Consider the following 17199-nt stretch of genomic DNA (forward strand, 5'->3'; position numbering starts at 1 on the left):
CCTTTTGACATATACAAGGCACACGTATACATTGTAACATAGATACATAGACATGATAGACATACAAAAGATATACATCAATACAATATCACTATCATTGTCATGAATATATAACATCAAAGAAATATTAACCTGTATAAGTCAACATTGTATTGGATGTGGTGTGCATAATTAATATATACGGGTGTACAAATAATATGTGTCAATTGATAATTGGTATGTTTACATGCATATCCGGTTACATCGATACATTATACATATTATACAAAGCACACACATACATTGTAGCATAAATACATAGACATGATAAACATACGAAAGATATACAGCGATACAATATCACTATCATTGTCATAGATATATAACATCAAAGAAGTATTAATCTGTATGAGTCAACATTGTATTGGATGTGGTGTGCATATAATATCATGCGGGTGTATAAATATGTGTCAATTGATAATAACTTTAAATAAGCAATACAAATGAATGCATGTTTATATGTAAATAATGATTGTATAAAAATCTTGAAGGATACATACGTGTGTGTGTATGTGCATGTGTGTGAAGGTACAAAAATATGGATCTATGTGTTTTTGACAAAAAAAAAATATATATATATACATCACACCACGGTCATAATCATTCTATATACTCCTGAAGTAATATTTTCACTTGACTTTAACCTTTGGCCTTTGACCAAATAGCCCAGAACTTGCCCTGCAAAATCTTTGTATAATGACAAAATTGGTATACACTGAATTTAAAACATACGAGCAAACAAACCAACCTTGGGGCAATTGATAAACACAGCTTCATCCACTCATACATAATAATGATATACATATCTGATGTTTGACATAATACAGATTTGATAATTATAACACAAAACTACACAAACAAGATATTACAATCTGAGCAATGTCTCTCCGTTCAACATTCTAATCGAGCCAGGCACAAAAGAGTCCAGGAACCTACTTGTTCTACATCGAAGCGATGTTAAACGATTAAAATGAATTGAAGTGAAGTGAAGTGAATGAATTGAATTGAAGTGAAGTGAATTAATTATATCTTCCAGAAACAGTTGGGATTTGTGATTAGCACAACGGAATACGGAATATGCATGAAAATTTCTTTGCGAAACATTCAAGTGCTTGAGGTATTTCTTAAAGGGAAGATAAACCCCAAGAGCAATGTGGATTGAGTGAAAGCAGCAACATTAGTAGAACACATCAGTGAAAGTTTGAAGAAAATCGGACAATCGATGCAAAAGTTATGAATTTTTAAAGTTTTGGTGTTGGAACCGCTGGATGAGGAGACTACTAGAGGTTATGACGTATGAGTGGACAACAATACTAAGAAAATATAAAGAAAATTCTACAAAAATCCATTTTTCATGAAAATTACAAATTCCATCAACTTGATATTGACATATGTTAAGGGTAGCAATTATTCCCCCTGCTTTCTGAAAGAGGTTGGTCCATTGCTCTTTCATGATTCTAGAAAAGTGAATTTTTGTTGAATTTCCTTTATATTTTCTTTGTATTGTTGTCCACTCATACGTCATATCCTCTAGTAGTCTCCTCATCCAGCGGTTCCAACACCAAAACTTTAAAAATTCATAACTTTTGCATCGATCGTCCGATTTTCCTCAAACTTTCACTGATGTGTTCTACTAATGTTGCTGCTTTCACTCAATCCACATTGCTCTTGGGGTTTATCTTCCCTTTAAAATGAAGCTCCTGCTTGAAAATTCGATAGTGCAAACATTGGAGATTAAAATTTCTTCTATAACTATATGCGCCACTCTTCCTTATGAATGTAATTTAATCTGCCGCTAACTAAATTTTTGCTTCTGCTATAGAGTGAGATTTGACGCTTGATTGTTCCAACTTTCCGTGAGACCTAGGTGAGTCTACATAGACTACATTTGTTTTATATTTTGGGGTGTTATTTTCTGATATTTGTAATCGAATTAGATCGTTTATACATAGGGTAACGTTGTGCCTTTGAGGTTGCACTAATTAAGATTTCGGGGTGTCATTTTCCGATATTTGTAATCGATTTAGGTCAGTTTCACATACGATAACGTTGGGTCTTGGAGTTTTTCTGGGTGTCATTTTTTCGGATTTTCCGAAATTTAGAATCGATAAATGTGGTTTTCTCATAGGATAGCACTGTGTCTTGCAGTTTGCGTTGAGTTTGCATTAATTAGTATTTCGGGGTGTCATTTTCCGATATTTGTTACCAATATTACTTGGTTTTCACATAGACCCTAGGATAGCGTTGTGTCTTGGAGCAGGGAGCTCTGGGTGAGACCTTCCTGCTTGGAGTTTGCGTTGAGTTTGCATTAATTACTAGTACAACGTAGTAGTTTGGCCATCAATGATCGATCATTACAGTCCATATTTGATTTCATTATGATTGTGTTTTGTTGAATCGTGGATTCTATAATACATGTGATTTGATTTATCGTGAAACTGTATTGAATATGGAATCAATAAAAGATTATGGAAAAACAAAAAAAGTAACGCAAAAAAAATATTTCTGCGCTTCATTTTGTTCTACATTTTCTGAATTTTGAAAGCAAACTAAAATCTAAGCGACACCAAGAATTCTGTTTGGTCCAAAAATATAAATTTGATGGTTTTTTTTTTTCGAGTTATTGTTGACTGTTGAGATGAGATGTTTGATATACGAAGTAAAGGTGACGTTAGTCATTCTTCGATAGGATGAATTTACTTGATCGATATCTGTTTCGAGAGGGCTAGAGCGGCCTGGGAAGAGCCAGGTTCAGGTGCTGTAATTCACCGTAATTTTTACCGCTAGCGGTTTGTATTAGTTTGCATAAATTAGTAATTTGCGTTAGTTTGCATTAATTCAATTTCAATTCAATTCAATTTATTGAAAACCGAACCAAACATAGTCCCCAAGAAGCACAGCTTGTGAGTGGGGCCTTCTGTAACATATACAACATATAAACAGTTATAACATAAAAAAACATTTACAACATTCAGTAGCACTCATAAGATTTTAACATTTATAACAGCTAGTTATAACATTAAAGAGCATTAAAAAACATTTATATCATATATGAACATATACATTTATAACATATGAACTTTTAATTAATGGTTAGCGTTGAGTTTGCATTGAAGTTGCATTAATTTGCGTCAGTTTGCATCAGTTTGCACAGTTTGCATTACTTTGCATTAGTTTGCATTAGTTTGCATTAGTTTGCGTGATTTTAGTAGGACTGTGTTATTCATAATATTATTGTTCCAACATCCCCGGAAAAAAAACAAAAAAAAAAAGTGGGTGAAGCAACCTGCCGAGTGCGTCTGATTCACTGATCTCCCCTTTAGAGGGGAGATCAGTGGTCTGATTGTGCGGTCTGATTCCGGATTGTTACTGGTGTACGGCCCTCAACGTTCCCCATGAACCATTCCTCTGCTCATCTTTCAATATCCATCGAAATTTCTCGCGCGAAGAACCAATGCAATGCCCCAGCTAAGCTAAGCTACGACGCAAGTGGGCTATGGTTAATTGGATGTACGATTGTACACCTACCTACGTACTGAGGTATGCAGCTTGAAGAACAGTGTACAAATACACACAACGCAACTGCACCACTACTGCACTGTTGTATACATACTTGCGATGCGACTTGACTTCACTTGCGAATGCACGCGACTCAAGAGTTGAGTGGTGGTCCATCTGTGAATACCGGGAAATTTTTGTTCGCTGGAATACTGTTAACACCATTTCAGAAATGCCCAGCAAGCCAACTCTTGATAAAGAAATTTGGAGATGGACGGAGACGACGGCTCCTGAAGATGTAAATGATGGACACGTTAAGACGGTTTATCGTATTAATCTTCCTTCATGTTCCTCGTCATGCAGGTAAACAGTCATGACAGTCATTGACCATGTTGACATTATCACTACAGTCAATGGTCGAAATAAATCGAGTTGAAGCTTGCATAACATAACCAACTGCACTTGCCATGCCCTTTAAATTTAATTTACAAAGGCTGTATCACCATATACCTCCGCCAAGGAGATTTCGTTTTTTGCGTTTGTTTTTTTCTCTCGTTTGTTGTTATAAGATTTAGTTTGAAAGCAAGATATTCAGAGTGGAAGGTGCGAGTTTCCTCAATTTCTCTCTCTCAGACGCAGACTAAACTTACAATTAATTTACTATCACTTTCTAGACCTAATATTATAGGCACCCTGATGAGATGTAAACTTTAACTTGGTTTATAGATGACAGATTCACCAATAGTAATACTATTACCGTTAGTGCACCAGTTTTCAACAGGACCCAGATTTCGACACCCAGCAGATAATTCTTATAAAATTTTATACTCATTACAAACGTCTGACTTCAGCAATCAACCAAGTTATCAATCACATTTCTAGTCTTATATAAACACCGTTTGTCACTTGTCATCATAATCCGACGGCAGAATATTTAGGAGAAAAGCAACACAGTGTCAGCAGAAATGTTAATGTCAGCCATTTTCAGGGGTTCAAAACAATATGATGCATTTTGTATACATCGCCGTAAAATTAAATTCACCCGTGCCGGTTATCTTGCTTTAGTATCAGTTTGTTTTGCCAAATCTTGATGTTTGATTTCATAATCGTCTTTAGTAATTTCATGGCTGAATTCGTGATAAATGAGCAAACTTGTAGAAAGAGTTGGCTTTGAGAATGTGGCACCAGATTTCGACATTCCCATATCAAGACACGTTATAGAGGAAACAACAAGTTCTTGCGCCGGTATGATTGCTAGTTTGCGTCTACAATGCAGTGTACGCGTACTGTACGCGCCATGTGATTTCTGTGTAATGCGCGCTGTGATTGTGTCGAAAAATGATGCTGGGTGTCGAAATCTGATGCCAGCGACGGCGTGACGGAAATCGCTTAAAAATTGAACGCGAGTGCATTCAAATGGGAATTCGTTTAAGGCATATTATTATTGGCCTTTGTAGCTCAACTACATATCGAAATTCCGAGGTAAGACGGTGCAGTATTGATGGTAAACAAGGAAATGTGCTAAAGTGTCGAAAACCGGTACCCTTACTGTACTAACGTTAGACCAAGTCCCTCTGGTTCCTTTTTCCCCCCGACATGTTTGTTAATTTACAGGTCAGCAGTTGAGATCTTAACAAATTTTATTAGTAATGTTAGAGGGAGACAAATTGAAACTCGCACCTAACAAGTTAGATCTAACGTTAGTTAGATTTCTAAATTGTAACGTTAGTTTATTTGTAAAATTATTGACGAGCAGAAAAAAGTGATTTTGGAAGTGATCCAGATCCAGATGACCAAGGAAGCAAGGATGAGCAGGGGCCCGTTTCATAAAACTTGTCATCAGTGACAAGTTGTCATACTCGTAGATGTAACAAGCAAGCTACTGAAATCCTTGCATCTGATTGGCTTAGAGCAAATTTGTCATAGAAATGTGGCAGTTGTCACTGATGACAAGTTTTATGAAACGGGGCCCCAGGACCCAGCTACCAACAGTGCACTCCCATTATCACTAATTCGTAATGACAAACTTGGTTAGTGAAATTCTTGTGACAACGAAATTAGAATTCAGGTCCCCAAATGATCATCTTTATATCTGTGTGCACAATATTGTACTGTAATGGCGAAAAAAAATCACTGGTCCCGAGGACTTCACTATAAAACAGGAGTACCAGTATAGTAAGTCTGCTACTCATCGACTAGGTCCTACCTATTTCTAGATCGACCACCATCGCGCAATGGCTTTCTTGCACATAAAATCAAAAGTACATGTGGGACGGGGCGCAATACGCTGGAACTTTCAAACATGAATGCAAATCAAAAGAAATTAGGGAGATGCAGGTAAATAACCTTAGGAAACAGGAGGAAGAAGAATTAAAGAAAATCCTCTTGAGTAATTAACATAATTATTGTTAACACATATTTGCCCATTCATTGGATTTACATGCTTTTCAATGGGAAAACGGGCCATCAATTAGAATGGTGAGCTTGCGCCGGTGTACAGTAAAAAATGTGAATTGTGTTTGTCTTCTCGAGTGAAATGAAATTAAGGTGAAACTGAGGGATATTTTCTAGATACAAGGTACACTGTATTTAATCAAGAAGTGGATGATGGATAGTAGGTCCATGCAACTATACTTTGAAGGGATGGCATAAGGATGTCACTGTCAGTTTTTTCTGGTGGTAGACATCTACTCAAACTGAACTTTTCTCTCTCTCTTACTGATTTACCAGGCGAAACTGTCGAGGCAACCCAAATTGCCTCGTGAACCTCGGAGAGAAAGATTGGCTGAAGGAGATCAGTGATGACCACTGGCATCAAATCGACGACCCAGAAGAGGAAAAGAGAAAGGAGGTAAGCACTGATTCTACCTCCCATAAACAAAGACATCAGAATTATTACCTTGATTTTTACATATTATATGCAAAAGCTCCTATTGCTTTGTGAAAATTAGAATACAAATTACAATTTTGTATAATTTTGGCACTTGTAATTGATGTGCTGCAACACATGTAGGTCAGAAGTCGGTCAGAGGTCTTATTAAGGTGGTAATACCCAGTATTCCAGTGCAACGTCAAGGTTTCTGCATAGTATTGTGTGTTTGTGGTGCTGAACATGAATGCTTCTCAGCTGTACTCTGTATCATAAAGGGTGTATGAGAAACCTACTATTAGCACATGTACAACCATTATGGCCAATTTCTGGACACTGAATCATTGAGAAGTGTTATGCTCTAGTAGTCATTTTTCATCTTTTCTCTGCTCATAGATGAGCACATATTTGCCAACTAGTAAGATTTTATCAGATTCAGTAAGATTTTTTTACGTTAAAAATAGCAAAATCAGATTTTCTGTCAGAGAAATCAGATTTTTAAAAAATATTTAGATATACCTTTCATGTGTATTTTCTGAAGATTTGACTGAAAGTAAGATTTTTAACTTCAGTTTGCATATAAAATAAGATTTTTGCCATCCACGAGTAAGATATTTCATCTTGAAATGTTGGAGGTATGTGAGCACCTTGTGATATGATGATCATGATGTTAATTACTGATTCACTGATTCAGAATGTGTACCATCAAGTTAGCCAAGAGTACCTTTTCTGTTGCATGCTTATTCTAGTGACGTCACAGTAACAGTGTATGTTGAGTGCAAAATTCAGTGACCTCAATACTTTGTACAAGGTGCCAAGGGATAATGCAGGGCAATAGTCATTTTATATATTTGTTTTAGATACAAAAATCTGAAAATTACAATGAATCCAATGTGATATCTGATTCACTCTGTTTTCTGTCAATTCTTGACATTTTTTCTCATCCTGTTTGATATGATGAACATATTCATGGTGGTGTGAGATGATCCATACAACTACTCCTTTTTGTCTGTGTGTATTCTTGAATGGCATACAGGATGAGTTGGTTGGCCTGAAAAACCTTGGTGCGACATGCTATGTTAACACTTTCCTGCAGGTAAGACATTAATGTTGAATGAATCAATGTGTCACCATTACTGCAAAACCCGAAATATTGACCATTTACCGTAAAACCAGATATATTTGCAGCATGAAATTTTCGCAATTTCGAGCTGACTGCCTTTTTAATGGCATGAAATTTTGCAAATTACTAACTAATGGCAGTCAGTGCATATGGTGTGGGCAAGAACTTTTACGTGCATTTTGATTTCACGAATCTTGGCTCGCAAAAATTAATATGCATATGAAAATATTTGGTTTTACAGCAAGTTGTCTCATTTGTCCAAGTTTTGATATAATTTTCATAGACTTTTTGCTTTATGTCAGTGTTGTGAATTCATTCTCTTTTGAGAGGGAAAACAAAAATCACCTGAGGTCTCTTTTTCTTTTATGATAATTGAACCATTCACATGACCCTTAAGTGCTGTAAATTAATTATTTGTCGATTGAGAAGATAAGAAAATGGATCAGTCTTTCACTTCATTGTGATGATTTTGTGCGTTTCTTTTTTTGCCTCTGCCACAATATTTTTAGAAATGAATAATATAATCCTTAATTTGGCAACTAGAGTTGAGGCAAAAGGCATTGGTGGATGGGCATTACATGGTAGAAAATGGAGCATTTACATTTGTGTTGCAAACTGAGAGCAGTTGGGTACACATTTTGGAATCAGTATGGTCCATATGATGTGCTGATTAAATGTCATGCTTCAAATGTTATGTTCAGTCATCAAATGTCTCTGTCATGTGTTGTTGCTTTCCTTCAGGTTTGGTTTCACAATCAGAGATTCAGGGAAGCGCTGTACCAGTGGAGACCCCTGGATAGAGAATGGGCCAGGGATGAGTCAGCTGATGGTGAGATACTTTGATAGATACTAGTCCCAGTCTTGACTCTTCTTGCCTGCTTGGAAAACATTTCATCAAAACATTGCACAGCTAGTGTACAAAATCATTCTGGTCATTTTGTCTGGCCTAATCGGGAGAAGGAGAACAAAAAGTTACAAACACAGAAGAATAGTGCTGATATGCACTGTGTGAACAGTGAAAAGTCTGATAATTTATGAAAGATTATTATCTTGATGTACAGTTTGTGTAAGGCTAAAGTCTGACAGTCTGCCTGATGGGAGATTGTCATGCAAATTATTTGCAGAGCACATTAAAATCAAACCTAGAATTGATAGTGTAAACTTCAAAAATCTTGAGATGATTGAAAAATGAAAATCTATCTTTCTGATGTTTTATAGCAGTATGTGCTATTTTTCTTCCTACAGCATGTAGTGGTAAGCATTCGCAGTAGAATGTGAGCGAAGGTCCTGATGACCGCTGTATTATTGTCTGTGTGTTTGACCATTTTGTGCATGTCCAGAGAGGATCATAGCTGCCCTGCCAGAGGCTGAACTCCAGCCGTCCACTATCTGTGGTCACCTCCAGCTGCTCTTTGCCCTCCTCCAGTTCAGTAGGAGAAGGTAAGATGCGCTTCAGATAGTGAGTGATGCAGTCATCATTAGGTGATGTCCATTTCAATATCACAATCCCTTTTGAAGATGTGCCGACGCCTTGAGCAGATGTTTTCATTTGTCAATTTTCTACTGTCCAAATTGCCATGAAGATCAACAAGATTATGATTTTTTTTCTCTGTAAATTCACAGTAATATTTTTTTTTCATTGTAAAAATCAATAATTGAATATTTGGTGTGATATTTTCCCCCCTGTCATTTACAAGTATTCAAACATTACTCATTGTATCCCCCGAACAGAGTTCGGAGGATACTATGGATTTGGTCTCGTTGCGATTTTCTTGTGAGCGCTCTACTGGCTGCAGTTCTTCTTCGATCATCTTCAAATTTGGCATGAAGGTGTATTATGGTAAAATGAAGATGCCTATTGTTTTTATTGATGGCACCCTCGCTTGTTCCGTCTTTGTACATGAAAAGATAAATTTAACAGGGTCTGCTTGTGTGTGCGACGCTGGCCTTGCTTCTTGACCGATTTATTTCAAATTTGGTATGTAAATGTATCATGGTCTAGACACCTATACCTATTGATAATGCTGCCCTCACTGTTCCACCTTTTACGGGGTCAAAGGTCACCCTGATCATGTCAAAACTTGCAAAAGTGCTTATTTATGCAATAACTTGATTGTTACTCAACAGATTTTATTCAGACTTGCTAAGGAGGTGTATTGGTGGTCATTCTACATGAAGGACACAACATTTTGTGGTGATGGCACCCTCAGTGTTCCGACTTGGATGCCAATGCACATTTCTTGTATATGCTCTATCAGCCACATTTCTTATCAGATTTTCTTCAAATTGGGCAAAAAGGTGTATTATAGTAAAATAAAGATTCCAATGTTGTTTTTGGCCACTAGATGGGGTATGAAAGATGGGTTCGGGGGATACATGTGCTCGAACGGGTCTCCTGTGCTAGTGCTCTAGTTTTTAAAAATGCTTATGTCTTGATTCATTAATATTAGGTACATTGATCCAGCGAATTTCATCAACTGCTTGGGACTGGATGCAGCTCTGCAACAGGCAAGTTTCAGCAGCAGTTGAAAAAAAAAATGCAACAAAATGTTTCATGGGCTGGACAAATACTGCATAAGCTGTTTATTTTCCTGTACAGATATTTTCGTGAACAATGAGGTCACAGACATTTTCGTGAGATGTTTTTTTCGCGTATTGACACTGAGGCTATTGTAATTGTACTATCAGCCTAGCACATGGCAACATTTTCACATGTTGTTAAGTTCGCACTCCAACAGTGATTCGCAGTATTCACAAAAATTAAACCCTCTTTAAATATAACAGCTTATACAGTGCCAGTCAGGGATTGGTTAATATAATCCCATGATAGGAGTCATGTCTTGATTCTCAGAAAGTCATGGCATGTGGATAGATGCTACATGTTCAGATCTAGTTTTATGATGGCAGTCATCCTGAATTGACCATTTATTTATGTATGATGGAACACACAGCTAGATACCTGGTGATGAAAATCAAGGAGAACATGTAGTTGTAATTGCATTTTTACTGATTCACGAGGGGAAATCAGCGAGAAGAAGGTTAGCACTTACACTAGAAGATAAAATCGTTACCCCCTGCTCGTTCTTACGAAATATGGCACCAGACCGTAGATATTTGCCCGTATTTCGTGAACAAGCAGGGGGTAACTAATATTATTGATTTTTGGTGTGCTGTAATGATCCATGCCGTTTGTGCCCTTTGACCCCAACTCTCAGGATGCCCAGGAATTTAGCAAACTCTTCATTTCCCTGCTGGAGAGTACACTGAGGGAGCAGCCCAACCCACTCGTTGGCAATGTCATTGAGCAGCAGTTCAGTGGGCAGTACTCATATGTGACAAGGTAAGAAACCGTCACAGGGTCCTCATTGTTCTCGGCTTGGACTCGATGGAGAAGAGTATAGCTGTGCAAAGAGAGCCGTTAGAATTTTACCAAATCCCTAATCACCGATTGTAGAATGTGTTATAGTGAAACAGTGATATTAGTCACTCTTTACCAGAGTAGGCAGTGATGTCATTCCCCCCCCCCCCCACATACTTTATATGCCGTATATTTCGCAAGATTTAATTTTTTTGCAAATTTGTCTGGTGCTATTTGCGAATATAACCAAACACAAAAATACTATCTCTGATCCCGACATGAAAGTGACTTGCACATGTACATTTGTGACCCTGCATCACAACACAAACAGAAAGTCGCCAGACATGAATTTGAGTTAAGAGCATATTCTGAAAGAGCAGACTTTAAGCTTTAAAATGATGCATAGCTCACATCAAATGGACTTTCCTAACCTATCTTAATATTGGAAAGAAAGCACACACTCAGGAAAAGTGTGAACTGAGAAAAGAGGCTCCAAAGTATAGTGTCTATTCAAGCGCTCTTTACCAAGCCGTGCTGGCAGTGCAATGAACGGGGCAAAAATCAGCTTGTAAACCACCGGAGTAACACAATGAAGGGATTATCAGATTAACCTGAAATTGAGCATACCGTATCAACACATTCTGTCCATAATTAATACCAACTTTCTAAGTAGTAGCATTATCCTTTCAAAAGTTCGAGTTGAAAGTGAAGAGTGTGTACAAGGTTTTTAAGAAATAAAAAGGGGACTCTAAAGACACACCTAATCACACTATTCTACAAAATAATGTTCGAGATAAACTGCTAAAAATCACACTTTACTGCCCATTTTATGATATCAAATTTCAGCATAATGTAGAAGAAGACTTGCTCTTTCAGAAAATATGAAAAAGTCAAGATTGGCTAGGTTGACCCATTACACCAGTCCTATTTTCAGTCCTCACACAAAAACAGTGTGTGTGACTTTTTGTTTGTTTTGTGATGCACGTTCACATTTCTCTTTTCATTAATGCCCTATAGGATTGTGCTACAAACGCCACAAAAACTTGAATAACTCTCTACTGAGGACTTCAATTTCAATCAAACTTGGAGGGAAGAGTGGTTATGCAAAGTTGCACATTTTACCGAACATGAAGTACACCTCAAGGTCAAAGGTCACAGGCAGGGATCAATGAACTTTAGGGCCCAATGTAATGTTAAGTTTTTACAGCGCGTTTTGATTATGGCTCGTAACTTTTGATGATTATGTCTGCTTGTGACCAATCTTGGATGGTAGATGATCCTTGGGGAATTGAAAGTCACCATAAGGTTAAAGGTCACTGGCAGGGGTCAACGAACTTTTAGGGCACAATGTTAAGTTTTTACGGCACGTTTCGATTATGGCTCATAACTTTTGTTCCCTGTGTCCGTTTGTGACCAAACTTGGATAGTAAATGTCCCATGGGGAGTTGAAGGTCATCACAAGGTCAGAGGTCATAGTCAGGGTCAATGAACTTCCTGGAGTTAGAAAATATTTTCTTCACGAATGGGCAAGACACATTTTGGCACTTGCCTTGTTTCAGTAACTCAGCACCAACACCCAAACAACTCTCCCCTTTGCAATGTGATCAAATTGCTACCTCTGTAGAATGATTTGATATGATGGATACACTTTCTTTGTGACTTCATGGGATAGAAGATATTGAAGTGAAATGTCTTTCGTGCAAGCAAATTGGATTTTGTATGGTCACAACATCATCACAGTATCATGTTTTAATGTATGACTCTGGCAGGTATCACTGGTCAGGGAAAATGTGTGAAAATGTGAAATTCCATCACAGTTTTCTGTCAATTTGCCTAAAGCTCTCACTGCTCTGCTTTTGTTGAGATCACTTTGACTGTTTATTGAAGTTGTCTTGAGCATGAATGGAATTTATACTTAAATATATGTGATACAAAATATCCAGACTATTGGAGCATGCGAGAATGACAGGGCAGATATTTCTCACCTTTGTTAGTATTCAGAGAATTCTTAATTAGACAGTGAGATTTCACTTCTGTTCTATAGGACAGTGTGAACAAGTCTGGCAGTCAATTTCCTCAATACAAAAATTATGTGAAGACACAGAGCTTAAGATAACCCACTGTTTACAGATACACTTATTAGTGTGATTAAGCATGATTTGAGAAGATGTGAAGCCATTTGTGTGTGTTCTGTCCATGTTTGCTGAAAGTACTGCTGATGTTGATGGCCCACTATATGAGTGTGAAATCCCTGTTTTTCATCTATGACCAAGAATACTCTCACATGATTTCTTTTTCTGTTTGTTCCTATCCTGGTTTTGTAAATGTGTTAGTCTGCTGCCAGACACTGTCTGTTTCATATAACTTTGGGATCAACTGCATGGCAGAAACATCAACAGAACCAAGCTATTTGCCAATCAGATTGTGTGTGTGTGTGTGTGTGTGGGGGGGGGGGGGCTTGTGCTAGATTTCATATGTGCAATCAATTGCAGCTTTGTAAGGTTGCGTCAGTTGCATAGATTTGAAAACTTCACAGCAGCTCATACAAGCTTCAACTACTTGAAATTTTCCTGTTTTGGCAAACTGCATTTGTCTGTTTGCTGAGGTCGTTGGCTCATATTTTAGAGCATTTCAAGTGGATACAAGGTTATCACTGTCAGCAAGGAAGGTCATTCTTACAATTTGAAATCACAGGGCATTTATACCATTTGTGTATTTTGAACTCCCAGGTGTAACAGCTGCGGCAACAGCTCCGAGAGACCGTCACAGTTCTATGAACTTGACCTCAACATCAAAGGTCATAAGCATTTAGAAGACAGTCTAACAGAGTTTCTGAAGGTAAGAAATCAAATAAACAAAACACTGATTACAAGACTATATCTGCCTCTGTATAAAGGTCTTTTGTCACTGGAAATTGATTGTAGCAATACAGGTTTTAGGACCTTTAGTATTCAAGAGTCCTATCCTGTTTTTTTAAAGAGATAGGCGATCTATCATTTCATGACAGAATGAAATGGATGAAGAGTATTGTGACCTCAGCACTGAATGCCTGAGAATTAAATATAGCATGTGAACTTGTCCAACTACTATTAGCAATGATATGACTTGGTGTGTGGATTAGCTTGACTCGGAGGTCTGCTATCAATATGATGACTTAAATTCAGTACTCTTTGCATTGTTGAAAAGGTAGTGGCCGGTAATTTATTCTCAAGTAATCAGTAGATTTTGATTTTTTCATGTAATGGAGATTATGTCACGCTTTGTATCACAAGGAATTTATGTGCATGCAAAGACACTGCAAAGTCACAGGAGAAAGCAATATTGGAACAAGAGACAGTCATTCTTTATTACTGTGCTGTTTCTCTGGGCATCAAGTAATCAACAGATACAGGATTGAAAAGCAAAAAGGAGGCTGCAGACATATCATCGCTGGGGTGACAAGACCTTGTGTCTGAAATTTTGGTGAAAATGACTTTTTTGGATTAATGGCCAAATAATGGGGTAAGTGATGTCCTGTCTTACTCAATATAACAAAGCCACCACGGCATGTCAAAGGAAAGGCTATCCCATTCGCTATAGTGCTTTGGCAGCCATGTTTTTCGGCTCTCCTGAACATTTGACATTTTGTAGATACGAGGTCTTGTCGCCCCAGCTACGATATAATGTTTTTGTTTTTGTTTTTGTGTAAGTGCTCGGGTACCGCTTTGATAATGTACAGTGCATCAAATTTTAGTGAACATTGATTACAAATATCATGAAGTCAAAACTGTTTTAGAACTATCCTTGAAGACATTGAATATATAATAAACGTGATCATCTTGTTGATTTACTTTCATAATGTGCTGGTGTGAAGGAAAAAAAAAATCATCAAGATGCTGTTGGATCCATCTAATCAGAATCATGAGGGGAAGGTGACATGCAGTGGAATGACACTGATTTACCAGATTAGATTGAGGGTGGGGGGGGGGGGGGGGGATGTGCTGCACTCCACTATGGATTTAGATGGAAATGCTCGTCCGTGATTAACTTTTCTCACTCTATGATATTATCCCAGATTTCAAGACTTTTTCAAGAAACAAGACAAAAAACCTTTCATTTCAGAGCACATAGAGCACTAAGGAATTCATACTTCTCAAATTACACAATGCTTGCTTTAATGATGTTAGATACTGCAATGTGTAATGTCACAATATTTTTTTTTTTCTCTCTCTTCAAAACATATCCTTGGCAGGAAGAAAAACTTGAGGGCGCTAATCAGTACTTGTGCGAGAGGTGTAACTGCAAGCGAAACGCCACACGCTGCATCAAGCTAAAGACACTACCACCTGTGCTGAATATCCAACTCCTTAGATTTGTGTTTGACAGGTTAGTGTCTATAATATGTGCATTCATATATTCTCATCCAATTTTTCATGATGACATAATCGTGAAGGTCATGTTTGTGATGAAAGAGAGCTTATCAGAATAAACGAGACATGAAACTCGTCACTGAAGACGAGTTGGTGATACGCTGGGGTATATTAGATATCGGTCATCCATGGTCGACAATGAAAAGAATGTGAATATGAAACGTTATCTAAAAAGAGTAAAAAAAATAATCAAAAACAAAAGTGTCCTGCGAGCATCGATCCCTCAAATGCGTGCATGCGAAACCGTTACTCTAACCACTTGGCAACGGAACATCCATGTAAATAAAAGACAAAAAAACAATGTATAGATATAACAGGGGAAAAAAGTCAATGCCTGCTCAACAAACGTGGCTGCTTGAACATGTATTGTATTGCTAAACAGCAATGCGGCCTTGTAACGACTGATGGCGCTGTGCCATTTCTGGCAACTGGGGAAAAATACGTCCCGTAGACATAACACGTAAAAACAGCTGATTTTGATACCTTACCTTTAATCACAATTTTCAGTGTGATGACGTCATCAAATTACAAAACAACGACATGGACTTGAAAGACAATTATTCAAAGTACAACATATCAGTCGTCGGCATTATATACTACGATCAGTTTGACAAACTCAGCCTGCAAAATTTTGCAGCAGTTGAAGCAATGTGGTCTCCAACACAAAACAAAGGGATATTGTGTGTGTGTGTATGTGTGCGCGTATGGGTGCGTTTACATGAGAACGTGATTTCTACATGGACGAAGGTGTAATTACTCCATTGAAGAAAAAAAAGTAAAAGATAGGAGTACATGTATTTTGTTTCGTGTTCTTGTGGGGCTCGAACCCGTACGTGTGCAACCTCACGTATCTGGCGCCAGAGATGCCGCCTTTAACCTCTCAGCCATACATCTCGACAAGAAAAGTGAGTGGAACGTAAGCTTATATTTGAAAGATAATTAGGGAATCGTTTCGTCCACATTCCATTCTCTTTTTCAGTTTTCAGCTGCAAAATTTTCAACCTGATGAGGAGATTAGAAAAATAAAACGCATGATTACTGCAGCTTATTGTCTCAGCTACAACATACTTAAGTTTCAGAGGAAATGGAGCAAAATCAGCTGAGGTAAAGGTGCTTGAGCGTTATCAAGTCAATGCATGGTTTAAAAAAAAATCACCTCCCATAGACATAACACGTAAACTTGGCTGATTTTGATACCTTGCCTTTAATCACAATTTCTAGTATAATGATGTCATCAAATTGCAAAACAATGACATGGACTTGAAAGAGAAATGTCCAAAGTACAACATATCTGAATTTGGAATAATATTGAGCTTAAACAACAGAGATACCAGCAAATGAATGTCAGAAACAGTATCTCAACAAATTTAATTCCACTTTTTTTGATTTAAGATGATGATATGATGACATCATAGAGTATTTATGGAAATATCGATGCTTGAAATGTTATTTACAATTCATATGTTTTTGTAATATGCAATAAAAACTTAGGGTCACCAGACATTTTAAAGAGCTATGGCGAAATAAACAAAGACATGTTTTTTCACTATATTTGCACATAGACGCGCGCGCGGATTTTTCACTTTGACGCCAGTGCATTCGTTTGTTATAGGTCAAAACCAATCGGAAATCAATGGATATCCAAATCATTTGAAAAAAGTGCATTTTCATGTTGCTGACGCCCTGTGTGCGCAAAAACGCGCGGACGGACGTGTACGTGCGGAATTTTTTAATACGCTTAAAATTGTCTGAAACTTCGAGATCTCCCATTGGGAAGTCGTTTTGAGCATTTTAAATTTTTGACGCGCGCATATGCGCACGTCATGATGACCTGGGTAATTAGCATAGTAGTGGACGATCAGTCATGACCTAAACTTTATATCCACAGAAAATGATACAGAAA

At 37.5% G+C, this 17199-nt stretch overlaps 1 protein-coding gene across 2 annotated transcripts in view; it reads left to right on the top strand.

Moving 5' to 3' along the window:
* The first annotated feature begins 3693 nt into the window (after positions 1–3693).
* The window catches only part of LOC140239237 (ubiquitin carboxyl-terminal hydrolase 48-like), a 34484-nt gene continuing 20978 nt past the window's right edge, over positions 3694–17199 (top strand). The window contains exons 1-9 of one of the 2 annotated variants that reach the window (XM_072319115.1): positions 3694–3900; positions 6268–6388; positions 7443–7502; positions 8271–8358; positions 8870–8969; positions 9980–10037; positions 10745–10869; positions 13617–13725; positions 15119–15252. In XM_072319115.1, coding sequence (XP_072175216.1) covers positions 3770–3900; positions 6268–6388; positions 7443–7502; positions 8271–8358; positions 8870–8969; positions 9980–10037; positions 10745–10869; positions 13617–13725; positions 15119–15252 — 926 coding nt within the window. In that variant the 5' untranslated portion in view covers positions 3694–3769. The remainder of the gene's footprint in view (positions 3901–6267; positions 6389–7442; positions 7503–8270; positions 8359–8869; positions 8970–9979; positions 10038–10744; positions 10870–13616; positions 13726–15118; positions 15253–17199) is intronic. The other variant, XM_072319116.1, reaches the window with a different exon arrangement.

Source organism: Diadema setosum, chromosome 15 (assembly GCF_964275005.1).
Source record: "Diadema setosum chromosome 15, eeDiaSeto1, whole genome shotgun sequence".
In the NCBI taxonomy this organism is placed as follows: domain Eukaryota; kingdom Metazoa; phylum Echinodermata; class Echinoidea; order Diadematoida; family Diadematidae; genus Diadema; species Diadema setosum.